General features: G+C 47.8%; 1 protein-coding gene and 1 pseudogene across 5 annotated transcripts in view; both read right to left on the reverse strand.

The window, feature by feature from the left end:
- TECPR2 (tectonin beta-propeller repeat containing 2) overlaps nucleotides 1-14,743 on the reverse strand; it is a 90,651-nt gene that overhangs the window by 60,337 nt on the left and 15,571 nt on the right. For all 5 annotated transcript variants that reach the window (XR_012329822.1, XM_073800021.1, XM_073800022.1 and 2 more), the window contains exons 3-5: nucleotides 13,356-13,484; nucleotides 12,855-12,986; nucleotides 8,580-8,737 (exon numbers count right to left, since the gene is read on the reverse strand). Coding sequence is in view for 4 of the 5 variants with exons in the window: in XM_073800021.1 (XP_073656122.1) it covers nucleotides 8,580-8,737; nucleotides 12,855-12,986; nucleotides 13,356-13,484 (419 nt within the window). In the remaining variant the exon portion in view is untranslated. The remainder of the gene's footprint in view (nucleotides 1-8,579; nucleotides 8,738-12,854; nucleotides 12,987-13,355; nucleotides 13,485-14,743) is intronic.
- On the reverse strand, nucleotides 4-5,871 carry LOC109552920 (mitochondrial import inner membrane translocase subunit TIM14 pseudogene; annotated as a pseudogene).

Genomic DNA, 14,743 nt, shown 5'->3' on the forward strand with positions numbered 1-14,743 from the left:
AAATTACAAGAAAAAAAGGAGGAAAGAAAGAAAGAGAATGGACTGATTTAAAGTGCTAGCTGTCCACCCCCGATATTAACTCTAATAAGAATTTCTGGACTAAGCCAAAACAAGATTGATTCTTTTTCGAACCCTTTTCTACAGTGTATTTTTTGGTTAACTGAACCGCCTGGCCAACACTGAGGCCACAGAGGAGCCAGTCTCTGTCTTGCACTCCCTACAGCATCCTCAGAAGTGTGCACCCCGCTAAGCACACGCAACAGTTACTGCGCACAGTGTTTTTTTAAAATCATGCTGTTATAGTTTTTAATGTATGAAATCTGAAACAATTTAGATTTATCACTGCCAAAGTGATAAGTACATACCTAGATCAGTTTCTTAGGTTAAGTTGTGGCTAAATTGACTTTTACGTTCAAGGTTCTAAGTGACTGGGGGAGTCCTCTGTACCTTGAACAGCCTTCTGTCCCGATGAGATGAGCCCCTACTATAACAACCTGTGCTAATTCCATCATATTTATCACACTGTATTTTAATTATCACTTTATCAGTCTCCCATCAGATTGGGGATTCCTTCAGGGAGAGACTACCTTGTTCACTTTGTCTTGAAATAGGTACCAAATTATTTGACAAATGAGTAATGAACAACACTTCAAATGGCATGCATTTATCCATAATTATTGAGTATTAACCTACAAATATTCTATAATCCGATTTTAAATCCTCCAATTTATACCAAGGCTTTGATTTAGCTTATGCTAATTTTTAAAACGTGTAGCTTTGAGGCGTTTTATTATAAAAGCTGGTACTCATATACATAAATGAGTAAGAACTTAACATTTATCATACATTTACTTCACTTTTTAGCTTGGCCTTCTAGTAAATCTTTAGCCTCATTGATTTTGGCTGCTATATAAGGAGATCCTCCCTCGTCTGGGTGATTTAAAAGCATAATTCATCGATGAGCATCTCTTATGTTTCCCTTACTGGCAGCAGGGCTTACACCTAGTATTAACGATGCTTCCCGTTTTGTCATTTTGGGCTCAAACCCACCTCTGTAATAGCCACCACTAAAGGCAGATTTCGGTAGACTTTGAACAACTTGTTTTACTTGAGGCTCCATATGCTTCATGGCCTGCGAAGCATAACCCCCTGCAAATCCCGCAGCAGCAATGGTCAGTCCAACCGCTACCGCTGTACTGGCCGTGGCTCCCGCTCAGCTCCCCGGCCCCGCCTGTAGCACGGCTCATCCCACCCCACCAACTCTATGCCTCTACCCTGCACGCAGTGCTTTATCTCCACTCTCCTTTAACCCTCAACACAGCCCTGTGAGGCAAGTATCACGACTCCCGTTTCAGAGAAGAGGAAACGAAGGCAGAGGTGACAGACCCAGGACTGACCATCCTCTCCCTGCTCTGAAATTCTGTTCCTTCTGACATCTGACTGCTGTGCTCATCCCAACATGCCAGTGAATGAGCTTTATGTCCAGAATTGGGGCAGCACTTTCAGAATTTCTCTTAAACCCATCACAGGGACCAATCTCCATTCTGATCCTCCGGCTTGGGGTTTTTTTCCTTCTATTTTTAGTATCATGAAATATCTAACACAAACAAAAGAATATATATGCTTTGAAGCCTAATAATGAAATATACACCCAGGAACCTATCCCTCAACTTTGGAAATAAATCGGTAGTCACATCGCTGATGCTCTCTGGCTCCAAGAGTCCCTGCCCACTCCGTTCTCATGTGTGAGCCCTGAATTTTGTGTGCATTATTCCCTTGCGATTATCGATAGTTTAACCACATACCTACGTACTCCTAAACACCACATAATTTAGTATTGTTTGCCTTCCATTTGTATAAAAATAATAGTACGGGGCTTCCCTGGTGGCGCAGTGGTTGAGAGTCCGCCTGCCGATGCAGGGGACACAGGTTCGTGCCCTGGTCCGGGAAGATCCCACATGCCACGGAGCGGCTGGGCCCATGAGCCATGGCCACTGAGCCTGCGCGTCCGGAGCCTGTGCTCCGCAACGGGAGAGGCCACGACAGTGAGAGGCCCACGTACCAAAAAAAAAAAAAAAAAAAAATAGTATGATGCTATTTGCATCCTTTTGCAACTTGCTTTTAACTTAACATAATATTTCTAAGATTTATCCTTGTTGATAAAAAAAAAGCTGTAGCTTATTCATTTCCACTGCTATAAAGTGTTCCACAATTTATTCTCCCTCTTGCTGAAGGGCATTTGAATTATTTCCACTTCTTCGTTTTGAATAGTGCTCATTATGAGCATTTCTGCAAATAACCTCCTAGTATTCAGGTCTAAGAGTTTGTCAAGGATACTTCAGAAGTGGAACTGTTGGATTGCTGGGTAACTGCTGGGCTGCTGAGTAAAAGCAGATTCAAGTTTGGAAGACAACTTCAAACTTTTTCCAATGTGTTTACACCAGCCTATACTCTCATCAGCAATCTATGAGTTCTCATTGCTCCACATCTTTGCCAAATCTCAGACGTCCACCAGAATTCACATATTAAGAGTTTCAGTTTGGGGGCTTCCCTGGCGGCGCAATGGTTAAGAATCCGCCTGCCAATGCAGGGGACATGGGTTCGAGCCCTGGCCCAGGAAGACCCCACACACCGTGGAGCAACTAAGCCCATGCGCCACAACTACTGAGCCTGCACTCTAGAGCCCGTGAGCCACAACTACTGAGCCTGTGTGCCACAACTACTGAGCTCGTGTGCCACAACTACTGAGCCCGTGTGCCACAACTACTGAGCCTGTGCTCTAGAGCCTGTGCTCTGCAACAAGAGAAGCCACAACAATGAGAAGCCCGCACACCGCAACGAAGAGTAGCCCCCGCTCACCGCAACTAGAGAAAGCCCACACAGCAACGAAGACCCAATGCAGCCAAAAATAAATTAATTAATTAATTGATTTAAAGAAGAGTTTCAGTTTAACCCTAAGTCCTGCTGATTCTCTCTCCGAAGTATTTCTTTGATTTTGAATGGTAGAAAGAGGACTGGCTTTAGGTCGACACCTGGGCTCAATTTCCAGCCCTGACATTTAATAGCTACGTGGTATGGATCTCAGTTTCCTCGTCTATAAACCAGGGATAATAATTCCCATCTCAAAGGCTGATGTGAGGATTGAATGACAATCTATGAAGACAAAAGAAAGCAATGCTTGTGACACCGTAAGTCCCCACAAACGCTCAACTGCCTCTAATTCCACCCCTGTTACCATCGTGTGCTCCTGTGGGTGCTGGGCCCTCTCCTCACCCTCACTGCACACACAGCACACCCGACCCCCAGGGAGGCATCCACAGGGCCCATCTCACAAAGGCACGCAGATAAAGTTATCTGGGTGTTTCTCTGCACTTCAGCATCTCACTACACCCCTTTGGCACCTCAGTAACTAAATCCTTCCAGACAGGGTCCAAGGAGGACACCAAATATCGAATTCAGCTTTGAACTGAAAACTGTTAGACTAACCAAGAATCAAGGTCGTTACTAACCTAACACTGTAGATCGTTCATGGACAGCTCCATAATCAGCATCATGCTCTGATGATTTTCTTTAGTGATCTGTTCTGCAAAGCTTCTCTAAACAGAGACACCCAAAGAACTCTGGCACGGTAGCCTATAACCTCTTCCTCCTGCCTTTCCTATCAAATCAATTTCTATTTGGTGATCCAATTTTCAAATCTATATTTCTCCTACTAATAAAGTCCTCTTAAAAATCTCTTATCGGACTTCCCTGGTGGCTCAGTGGTTAAGAATCCGCCTGCTGGACTTCCCTGATGGCGCAGTGGTAAAGAATCCACCTGCCAACACAGGGGACACGGGTTCGAGCTCCAGTCTGGGAAGATCCCACATGCCGCGGAGCAAATAAACCCGTGCACCACAACTACTGAGCCTGCGTTCTAGAGCCTGTGAGCCACAGCTACTGAAGCCCGCGCGCCTAGAGCCCACGCTCTGCAACAAGAGAAGCCACTGCAATGAGAAGCCCGCGCACTGCAACAAAGAGTAGCCCCCGCTCGCCGCAACTAGAGAAAGCATGCGTGCAGCAATGAAGACCCAACACAGCCAAAAATAAATAAATAAATAAATAACTATTTTTTTTAAAAGCTCCTGTCACTTCACCTCAGGTGACTAAAGCGTTCATTTTAACAAACATTTAGTGAGCTCCTGAACCATGTAAGAGACTCTGCGCTGCAGGCAACGTGAAAGATGCATAAGAGGAAGGTCTTGGCCCTGTCTCAGAACGCCCTGCAGCAGACGGGCGTCCGCGAGGTGCCATCTCTGAGGCTCAGAGGGCTGCTCGAGGACTACAGACAAGGGGGACACGTTCTGACCTGGGCATCAAAGGCTACACCTCGGTTACTGAGTGGACAATGACCAGACTGAGAAAGGGGAACGGGCACTCCAGGGAAGGGCAGGCTGAGCGGGGGCCTGGCGTGGGGCTGCCTCTGAGGCGCTGCGGAAAAGTGTCGGGAGCGGGTTGGGAGAAGGCAGTTAAGTTGGGGATAACTAGCCGCAGCCGGGTGCAAACTGTCCTCTACCCCAGACTCGGCCACCATCTGCCTGCAGGGCGATTCTGCAGCACTTGCTGATGTCATTCTGAATCAGACACAACTCCAACTTCTAAGGTCTAAGCACTGCAGGATTCTAAAATCATAAACACATTAACTTAGTTTCTTAATTTTGGTGGAGCTGATTTCTAGAAAGACCATTGATGACTTTACAAGACACCTTAATTCCCTTTATGAGCCACATTAATATGAAAGAAGTGTTGCCGGTGATCAAATTCTAACCAGCAAATGGTGTTTCCTAACTTATGTATAATAATGCTGAGCACAGACAGAGAGCCTGAAACGGGAGAACGAGTCAAAGCCGGGACAATCGTCTCCACAGCCAAATGCCCAAAGGCCACCAGACGGGCACGATGTGGCTCTGGCGGGGGCGCAGGCTCCACAGCCCACACCCGGCCTGGACTGCAACACGCAGGCGCTGCCGACCCAGGACAGTCCTCCCAACTGGACTGCAGGACACAGCGATAGGCACGGGGAGGGCGCCAGCATACACACAGAGGAGAACCGAGACAGAACACACGTCGGGGGATGGCTGGGGACTTTGAGATTTTTCTAGGAGAAACATACACGCTGTTCTGTCAACCTGAGGAGGTTCACAGACTGGGTCAGGAGAGGACGACCTTGTCTTCCGGCACTCCCTGTGCCTGTCCCCGAGCCCGGCTTCCCCGCCGGCCCACAGCAGCCGCCCAACATGCCGCCACACGCTCCATCCAATGTCTCGCCAGCCCGCACGGTCCCTTCCAGGCACCCGCTAGTTCTGCGTTCCCATCTACACAGAAAGAGTCCTGCCTACACTCACTGCCCACTCCCCCTCCCTCAGCCCTTCCAATGCCACGGCCTGTGCCCCACGAGGGTGGGCACGCGCAGCCGCCACGTTGCCAGAGACAAAGGCCCGGCTCAGCCCACCTCTCGGGGCCGATCAGCGGCTCCGACACGGCTCTCTCTGACACGGAAGCAATGGAGTGCCCCAGAATGCGAGGCCTCCCCGTTCCCTAGTGACACTCACTCCCCAGGTGAGCTCTTCCGTCCCAGAGCTTTGAACACTGTCTATCGGCTAACGGCCCCCCCCCCCCCCCCCCGCATGCACAGCTGCGGCCCCACCTGCTTCCTGAGATCCCCGCGGCTCCTCTGCCAGCCTTCTCGACACCAGTAGCCGGCAGCCCCGCCTAGCCAAGTGCTCAGGCCACCATCTCCAAGGGATCATCTCTCTCACACCCCGGAGCCAATACACCAGTTGGCCCTGCCTTCAAAGCGCCCCCACCACCCCGGCCTGGCGTGAGGCCCTGCTCTCACCTGAATCGCCTGGGAGCCCCCGCCAGCCTCCCTGAGCAGCTGCCCTCACCCCCCTCACGCAGCAGCAGGACTGACTCCCCGGGTCAAGGCCGCTCACGACTCTTGATGGCAGTGGCGTAAAGCAGCCCCTGAGCAGGGCCCACAGGATGGGCCGCCCCCAGCGCCCCTGCTCCCAGCGCCTGGTCTGTGCTCCTAGACCCTCCGTACAGGCAGGGCTTCTGCCGCCCCTCCCATCCTCCCTCAGGAATCTGCTCAGACTCCACCCACCGGCCTGCCCTAAACACACACCCGCTAAGGCAGGCATCCTCGCTAGCTCCATACCCATTCGTTACTACTGAACATTCTAGAACACATTTAATGTCTGTCTCCCTCACAGGACATGAGCTCCTTAAGATCAGAGCTCTTGTCCCCCTTGTTCACAGCTGTCTCCCCAGACTGAGAAGGGCGCCTGGCACACAGCAGAGACTTAGTAAGGATTTTCCAATGTTGAATGAATAAACACTCTCCCTGGGTGACCTCATCCAAGGCTAGGGGTCTCAATGTCACCTGCATCCGATGACCTCATTTTCATTTCTGGCCAAAACCCCTTCCCTGAATTTCCAACCTGTGTATGTTACGCTGGACTGTGATTCCTGCTTAGTTACCTAACAGGCATCTCAGATGCAACAGCCCCAAGACAGAATTCCTGAAGCCTAGACCTTAACCCTGGTCTTCCCATCTCAGTTAAATGGCTTCACCATCTGTCTAGTTGCTTTAGCCAAGGGCATGGAAACCCTTTCTTATTGTTCCTTTCTCTCCGTTTTCCCCTACATCCGATTCACCCCATTACCCTCCATCCCCCTGCCCTCTCCTCTCCATGCCGGGTACCCAGGCGAGGCCTCCGTGCTACTCCTGGGCTCCTGTGGCAGCCTTCTCACTGTTCCCTGCCTGACCGTCTCCAAGTCTCCAGGCAGATCCAGGGTAGCCCAGATAGTCCTTCTCCTGCCTGAAGCCCCCCACTGGCTTTCCGTCTCACCTAGAATAACGCGGTTGACAGCATCCCTCGCCTCACGCAGGCTCAGGCCCTCCTTTTCAGCACCCGGCCCACTGGTCTGCAGCCACCCCAGCCCCCTCCTGGCTCCTCGAACGTTCTAGGCCCTGGCCCGATCCAGGGCCTTGGCATGTGCTGTCCCCTGAGACCAGAACGCTCTTCCCATGCTTTAGGCTTCAGCCCACAGATCTCTTACCCAGAGGCCTTTCCTGACCATTCTAAGAGAGGCCCTGCCCCCAGCTGACACCTCACCCTGATGTTGCCTCTATAGCACTGACCGCAGCCTAGACCTTTATCTTACTTGAGGGCAGAGGCCCGTCCCCTGGCTCACCGCTGTCCCACCGTGTGCCACCCAGAGGGACACTGTTGCATGGGGCACCACTTCCAGGAGGCAGACATGGCCGACGTCCTTTTCTAACCACAGCCTAACACAGCACACGACAGACACAAGCCTTCAGGACACAGAGGTTAAAAATGTTTCCGTTCATTCTGTCATCCCTCACTTCTCTAATACAGCTCCCTAGGAGAAACGGGACCCGTTTATCTGTTTCTACATCCTGAAACGGTGCCTGGCAAGAGTATGCTTCTAACGCAAGCTGCCGAAAGACTTGGCTACACAAACGCACCAGGAGACGTTCACGCAAAGGTGCTCAGGTTTCACACGGGAGGTTACAAGGCCAGGTTTGAAGAGAAAGACTGTTGGGTATACGATCCCCATGGAGGTAACTGGTTTTTAAATCTCTCTTTTTACACCCCACCTTCCTTCCAAAGACACAAGGCAGTAAGACACTGACAGACAAGCCAGGACGAGACGTCAAGCAGAAGACTGGGACCCTGGCAGAGGGAAAGCCACGACCAAGTTCTGCACACCACTAAGCCCAAGCTACAGATTCTGCTGAGCGTTCCAGGGGCCGACAGGGAGATTACTGTTATAGAGACACCAGATTGTTGGTGGAATTAGGGGGGTATTCAGCGTGGAAAGTAGAAGCCAAAGGGGAAGCGCGAGTGTCTTTTAATAGCCATGGACCGCCACACAGAAAAAGAATAAACTTGCACTGTGCTGCTGCAAAGCCCGGGACACAGCACAACGGACGCTGAGAAGACCGGAGGCTGGCACCCCCAGCACCACCAGCTGGCCCTCACTGACGCCCGCCCACCTCCTGCCCACTCTCCAGCACCACGCCACCCAGGCCCCCGCGTGCCCCCGGCCCACATGCCGTCCTGCCCCTCCGCCTCTCCCCCGGGCAGGCTGGGACTGGACCGACCCTGCTCGCCGCTGTTCGTCCAGGGAGCAGGTCAAGGGAGGGGCCCTCTCCCGGCCAGGAGCCCTGACCCCTTCCAGACCCGCCCCCTCCCTCAGGACGCCTCCCGGCCCCAGGCTGGGCTACAGCCCATGTGAACTCTTCCCGCGCCCCCCGCTCGGCTCCACAGCAGGTGACACAACTGGTAGCACCTCCCCTGCCGAGGTCACTCCATTTTCACGATGGCGCGGCATGCGGAGGGAGTGAGGGGCAAGCTCCCACCCGACCCTGAGCCTGACCCCTGACCTCCTACCCGGGCTGTGGAGGAGGGGGCCTGCAGGGAGCAGACTGCAGCAGCCACATGTGGCGGGCAGGCTGGGGACCTGCCTGGAGCCGCGTCACCACGAGCCTCGACACCAGCAATGCTCACCTTTTCCTTGGCTGTGTTCCGATTTGCTTGACAGACTTCTCCTCGGTGTAGAAAAGCAGACTCCTCTGTAAAGTCGAGACCAGCAGCACCTTCTGGCTGTAGTCCAGTTGCACGATGGAAGCCGGCTCCTCCAGTACCAGGTGGGAGTGACAGATGCCCTGCGGAGAGACGCCAGGTGAGGCTCACAGGTGAGGCACACAGAGCAGCAGGCTACAGTGACCCCCACGTCAGTCTGAGAGGACTGGCCCGTGTCCCTCCTGTGCCTGACATTGACTTTGGTCAATGTCTACCTTAAAACGAATGCTTTAATTCTCACTGGATTCAATGTCAACCCACTGCAATGAAATTATTTGCAAAAGTTCTCACTAATGAGAAAACAGTCAGGGTTACCATCTATGTCAGGCTACATCAAGTTGGCCAAGAAACATTTACAAATTCTGTATAATTTTTTAAAAATGTTCTCAGTACACGGTTCAAAGAAGAATCCATAAAGATTAAGCAGAAATATGTTGCACCATGTGTATTATTAATTCCAACAGAACACAGTGGGGCTTTCTATAATATTACTGTGACAACGGTCAAAGTCCATATCGCACTCCTCCTCCACAAAGGGTTCAAAGCAATCGTGGGGACATTATATCCTTGCCTACTGAAAGGGTCAGAAGAAACAGGTTAGAAAGAAATTAAAATGGTATTAAGTATATTGAAGAACAAAGTAAAGTTCTAGAAGGCATTTTACTGCTAACACAAACTCTATTTCTTGGTGTCAAATATCTGCTGCTATAAGCCCTCTTCTCCTGAACCTGTTTCTTTAATTGTTTAGAAATACTGATGCAATGTCATAGACCTTTGCAGGGAAAGAGGGAGCAGCAATCAGATCCACTGGCAAGATGTACATACAGTAAAATTCACTCTTTTTCGATATACAATTCTATGCATTTTGACCAATGCATTCAGTTATGTAACCACCAGCACAATCAAGACGGAAATCCCCACTACCCCGCAAACATCAAGGACATCAAGCCAGATTTCCCTCCCACCTTTGCAGTTATGCAGGCTGTAGCTTTTCAATTTTTCACTTAGCTTGTAATGGAATTAAATTTATTGTACCGTATTGTGCAAAAACACACGTCTTTTTTGCAAATCTCATGAAATACCTGTGTCTCCAAAAAACAATGATCAGAACCTCAATAAAGCTGGGAAAAGAATGATCAGCACGCTAAGGATAGTGCTTTCTGCATGTGATTTTTCTCTCCATTTCCTGACATCATGCATGAGCAGTGTCCCCTCTGTGCAACTCAGGCTGGGGGAGTGACAGCAGGAAAGTACAAATATGGGGACCCTTAAAACCTTAACAAAATGTTTCCCTGGAGAGTAGCAGTTCTCAAAGTGTGGTCCACAGTCCCTGAGGGTCCCCAGGCGAGGTCAAAACCATTTTCATTATAATACTAGGTTTTATCTGCCTTTTCCACCAAGCTGTGGTTTGTACTGATGGTTGGTAGAGCTACTGAAAGCTCAAACGGGCCCAAGATGAGCAGGGCACCAAAATCCGGTAGCTGCCACGGTGCCCTTAGCCACTGTGCACTTGCAGCAAAAACATGAATTTCACTTCAGAAGGTCTTTGACGCAGGAAAATGATAATTCCATCTCATCTTGACTCTTGTGTACGCCTATCTTTGTATTCTGTGTGACAAAACAGGGCACGCACGCAGCCCTCCTGCTGATGCTGAAGCACTTCAGTTCTCAAGGAGGAAGCACTTGTGCGGTCGTATGAGCTGTGAGCTCAACCAGCTGCTTTTTTTCACAAAATACATTTTTACTTGAAATACTATAATTATTCAAACTTGGGTATTTGGCAGGCATTTTCTCAGAAAGAACAAAGTAAGCCTGTCAATTCAGGGGAAATAAGTGACAGTATTTGTTGCTGATAACAAAATGCAAGTTTACAAGTGAAGATTAGAATTTGAAAACTTGTATCCACCCTTGTGAACCTGACAGATTCCCAACAGCTAAAGACTTTTCTCATCAGAATGATGGCGATATTAACAAAGGTGCTTTCTTTGATATTATATAATTAAATGTTTCAACATTTGGAAGATGTGCATCACTCAGTAGGTCAGTATTTTCCAAGTGATCAATGCAAGATGTTACAAAATCACACGTGGGTCAAGGAGCCATTCTAAGTGCAAGACAGACCAATAGATTTCACTGTAACAGAGCAAGAAAAATTCATCTATATGCTTTCAGATTCCACGTTGTAACCAACCTTTAAAGAAACTACCATTAGTCAATTTGGGGATGTGGTTAAAGAATGTCCACAATTCTCTGGAAGGGCTATTAAAATACTCCTCCTGTTTCCCACTACATGTCTGTGCGAGGCCAGATTTTCTTTACATACTCTAACCAAAACAATGTATTGTGACAGACTAAATGCAGAATCCAGCTGTCTTCTATTAAAGCAGACATTAAAGAGATTTGCAAAAATGTAAACCCATGCTACTCTTGCAAACAGCAGTAGAAGTTTTGTTTTGCTTTGTTTTGTTTTTTTCAGCCGCGCCGTACGGCTTGTGGGATCTTAGTTCCCCAACGAGGGACTGAACCCAGGCCCTCGGTAGTAAGAGTGCTGAGTCCTAACCACTGGACCACCAGGGAATTCTCAGCAGTAGTTTTGAAAATAGTTATTTTCACAAAAGTATGTTATTTATGTTAACATATAATGAGTTCATTGTTTCAAAATAAAATTAATAAAAATTTTTTAATTTCTCTGTTTTAACTTCTAACATAGTACACTCAGTAGATATAAAACCCATACAAACAAAACCTCTTTGGAATCCTCTTTTTAAGAGTGTAAAGTGTAAAGGGGTCTTGGGACCAAAATGTTTGAGAACTACTGCTAGAGAATATTCGTAGAAGACAGGTCAGTCTTGGATCAGAGGGACTAAAAGTCATCCAGCTAGTAACTGCTGAATTCCTAGACGCACTAGGAATGATGGCTACAAATAAGAAAACGAAAGGACCGTGCCCCCAAGGGGTTCATTCTAACTGAGCAGAGGTATGACAAGACAAAGCACAGGCAGGCAGAAAGCCACATGCGCGATGGGAGCACACCCTAGGTTTGAAGTTGAGCTCTGCCAGGCATCAGCTCATGACTGGATCCCCTGGAGCCTGGGTTCCTTCTCTACTGACTGAAGATCAGCACACACAGCTTAGGGCTCTGTCGTGAGGCTTAAATAAAAGGACAAATACGAGGGTGGGGCTAGGTTCCCTGCTGCCACCAACCCTCCTCCTTTCCCACCACTCTATCCCACACAACCAGAGCTTGGCTGGGGGTGAGCTCACCACCCACTGGAAGCACTGACCTCTGTCCACAGTGTGGACAAAGAATGCTGCCCGCCATACAGACGAACAAAGGATGTTGCAGCTATCAGCCACTGCAGCCTCCCCCAACAGTGCAGCTGAAGGGGTTCAAGACGGAAAAGAACAGGATACTTACTGGCCCTAGACAGTTAAGGTGTATATCAAAGGAATGATTTCAATGAGCCCAGACTCTGGTATCTTCCCATACATAGAAAAGCGCTAAAGTCATTAACTTGAGATGTTTGTTTTTTCTTTAATTAGCAGAAATCTTGATGTTCAACTACCTGGTTTGTGCAAAACTCCTATATATCCTGGCTCTTCCCTTATCTCTTTGGAGCAGTCCCTCAGAGTCATGTGAGAGACTGTCTATCGGGCTTAAGTCCTCAGTAAGTCCGCGGAATAAAAATTCTCGACTTTTAGGTTGTGCTTTTTTTTTTTTTTTTTCAGTCGACAATAGTCATGACTGTAAACGCTTCACATCCTCCTACAAACTCTCCAAGGAAATACGTTTGATAGTGGCTACTTTTCTAATTGGTAGCAATAGAAAACAGGAGAATAAAAAAAGTGTATGTTCCAGAAGAAACAAAGGCCAATTCTTTAGATACAGAAGTAGAAGCTTATAAAGCATTAGAAAAGCCCTTGAAAGAAAATGTTACAAACAACAGTTGAGATTAGAAAGGGACAATGGGGAGTTCCTGGTGCCCTAGAGGTTAGGATTCCACACTTTCACTGCTGTGGCCTGGGTTCAGTCCCTGGTTGGGAAACTGAGATCCCACAAGCCAACCGGCACAGCAGACAAAAAATAAATAAATAAATAAATAAATAAATAAAAATTTTAAAAAGGGACAATAACCAAAAATTCAAGTTGACCAACTTCTCCAAATATAAGACAACCAATATTTCTGAAAATAATTTTACCTGATCTAGATCCAGAGAAGAATAGACTATTTTCCCTTTGTCATCTCCAGAGAACAATTTCATTCCATTGGGGCTCCAAGCCAGAGCTGTTATGCTATTCTTGTGAATACCAGTGACGTCAAACCTCCGAAGCTATGAATAAACGATGAAAATACACACAAGAAAAAGACAAGGATAAACACTGTGAGATGTGAACAAGGTGGTACGCAATCCCTCCCGTTTATGGAAAAGCTGGTGTTCCCAAGTTGTTTCCATGCAAAAACCTGCACAAGGGTCCACCTTTAAAACTGACAGAGAAGAGCCAGAGAATATTAAGCAAAATTACCCATATATGCTCTTTGCCAAGTGTCCTACCAGGAACAAAAATGTCACCTGATTATAAAGAGCACAGAGCGAGGCTTTTCTGAGCAAGTGTTTTCTTGGCACGTGAGGACTCCTCATTTTAAAAGACATGAGGAATTCGCCAAGAAGTTAAGAAATGCTAAAATGATTAGTACTTACCTGTCTATTTCTTCCTGGCAACGAGGATACAAGTTGAAAGACTGCAACCCTCCCAGAGGCTGTGCCTGCAGCCACCAGGTCATCAAAGCAGCTCAGCAGTTTCACCACCGTGATGGATTCCGTTTTCCCCTGAAAGAGGAAACATTCAAAAACAAATGGGCCATAATTCAAAGAGTCATGTACCACAATGTTCATTGCAGCACTATTTGCAATAGCCAGGACATGGAAGCAACCTAAATGTCCATCAATAGATGAATGAATAAAGAAGACGTGGCACGGGCTTCCCTGGTGGCGCAGTGGTTAAGAATCCGCCTGCCAGTGCAGGGGACACGGGTTCAAGCCCTGGTCCGGGAAGATCCCACATGTGGTGGAGCAGCTAATCCCGTGCACCACAACTACTGAGCCTGCGCTCTAGAGCCCGTGAGCCACAACTACTGAAGCCCGCACACCTAGAGCCCGTGCTCCGCAACCAGAGGAGCCACCACAATGAGAAGCCTGCACACCGCAATGAAGAGTAGCCCCCGCTCGCCGCAACTAGAGAAAGCCCACGCACAGCAACGAAGACCCGATGCAGCCAAAAATTTAAAAAATAAAGGATGTACTCCAGCAAGAAGGAGAATGGCTGCAAAGGGAAGAACTGAGATGTAACAAGGGATGGTGAGTAAAGACGTTGGCAAAAGTGTGAGGGAATCTAAACAGTGACTATAAAATATAATAATAATAATGTCCAACTTGAGTAGTTAAATATAGAATGAAAACACTAGATATGTGTATAATAAGAAAGGCCAGACAGAAACATCATAAGAAAGCTACAGACCAATATTCTTCCATGAATACAGACACAAAAAATCTGAACAAAATATTACTAAAAGGAATACAGCAAGATTAAAAAAAAAAAAAGGATAATATGGAATTCCCTGGTGGTCCAGTGGTTAGGACTTGGTGCTTTCACTGCCAGGGCCTGGGTTCAATCCCTGTTCAGGGAACTAAGATCCCACAAGCCATGCCACGAGGCCAAAAAGAAAAGGATAATATATCATGACAAAATGGGGTTTAAAAGATTAATGCACGGTTGGAATAATAACCAAAACTCAATTCATGTAACATAACACATAAATAAAGAAGGAAATAAAGAAGTAAATCATATCATCACAACAGATTCAAGTGAATATCTGACAAATTTCAATACTCATTCATGATAAAAACTCTCAGAAAACTAGGATAGAAATAAACAGAAATAAAAAGCGTCCATGAGGAATCGATAGCTAATGTGGTCTTATCCATACAATGGAATAGCATTCAGCAATAAAAAGGAATGAAGAGGGCTTCCCTGGTGGCGCAGTGGTTGAGTCCGCCTGCCGATGCAGGGGACATGGGTTCGTGCCCCG

This window comes from Tursiops truncatus, chromosome 2 (assembly GCF_011762595.2).
Source record: "Tursiops truncatus isolate mTurTru1 chromosome 2, mTurTru1.mat.Y, whole genome shotgun sequence".
NCBI classification, from domain to species: Eukaryota; Metazoa; Chordata; class Mammalia; order Artiodactyla; family Delphinidae; genus Tursiops; species Tursiops truncatus.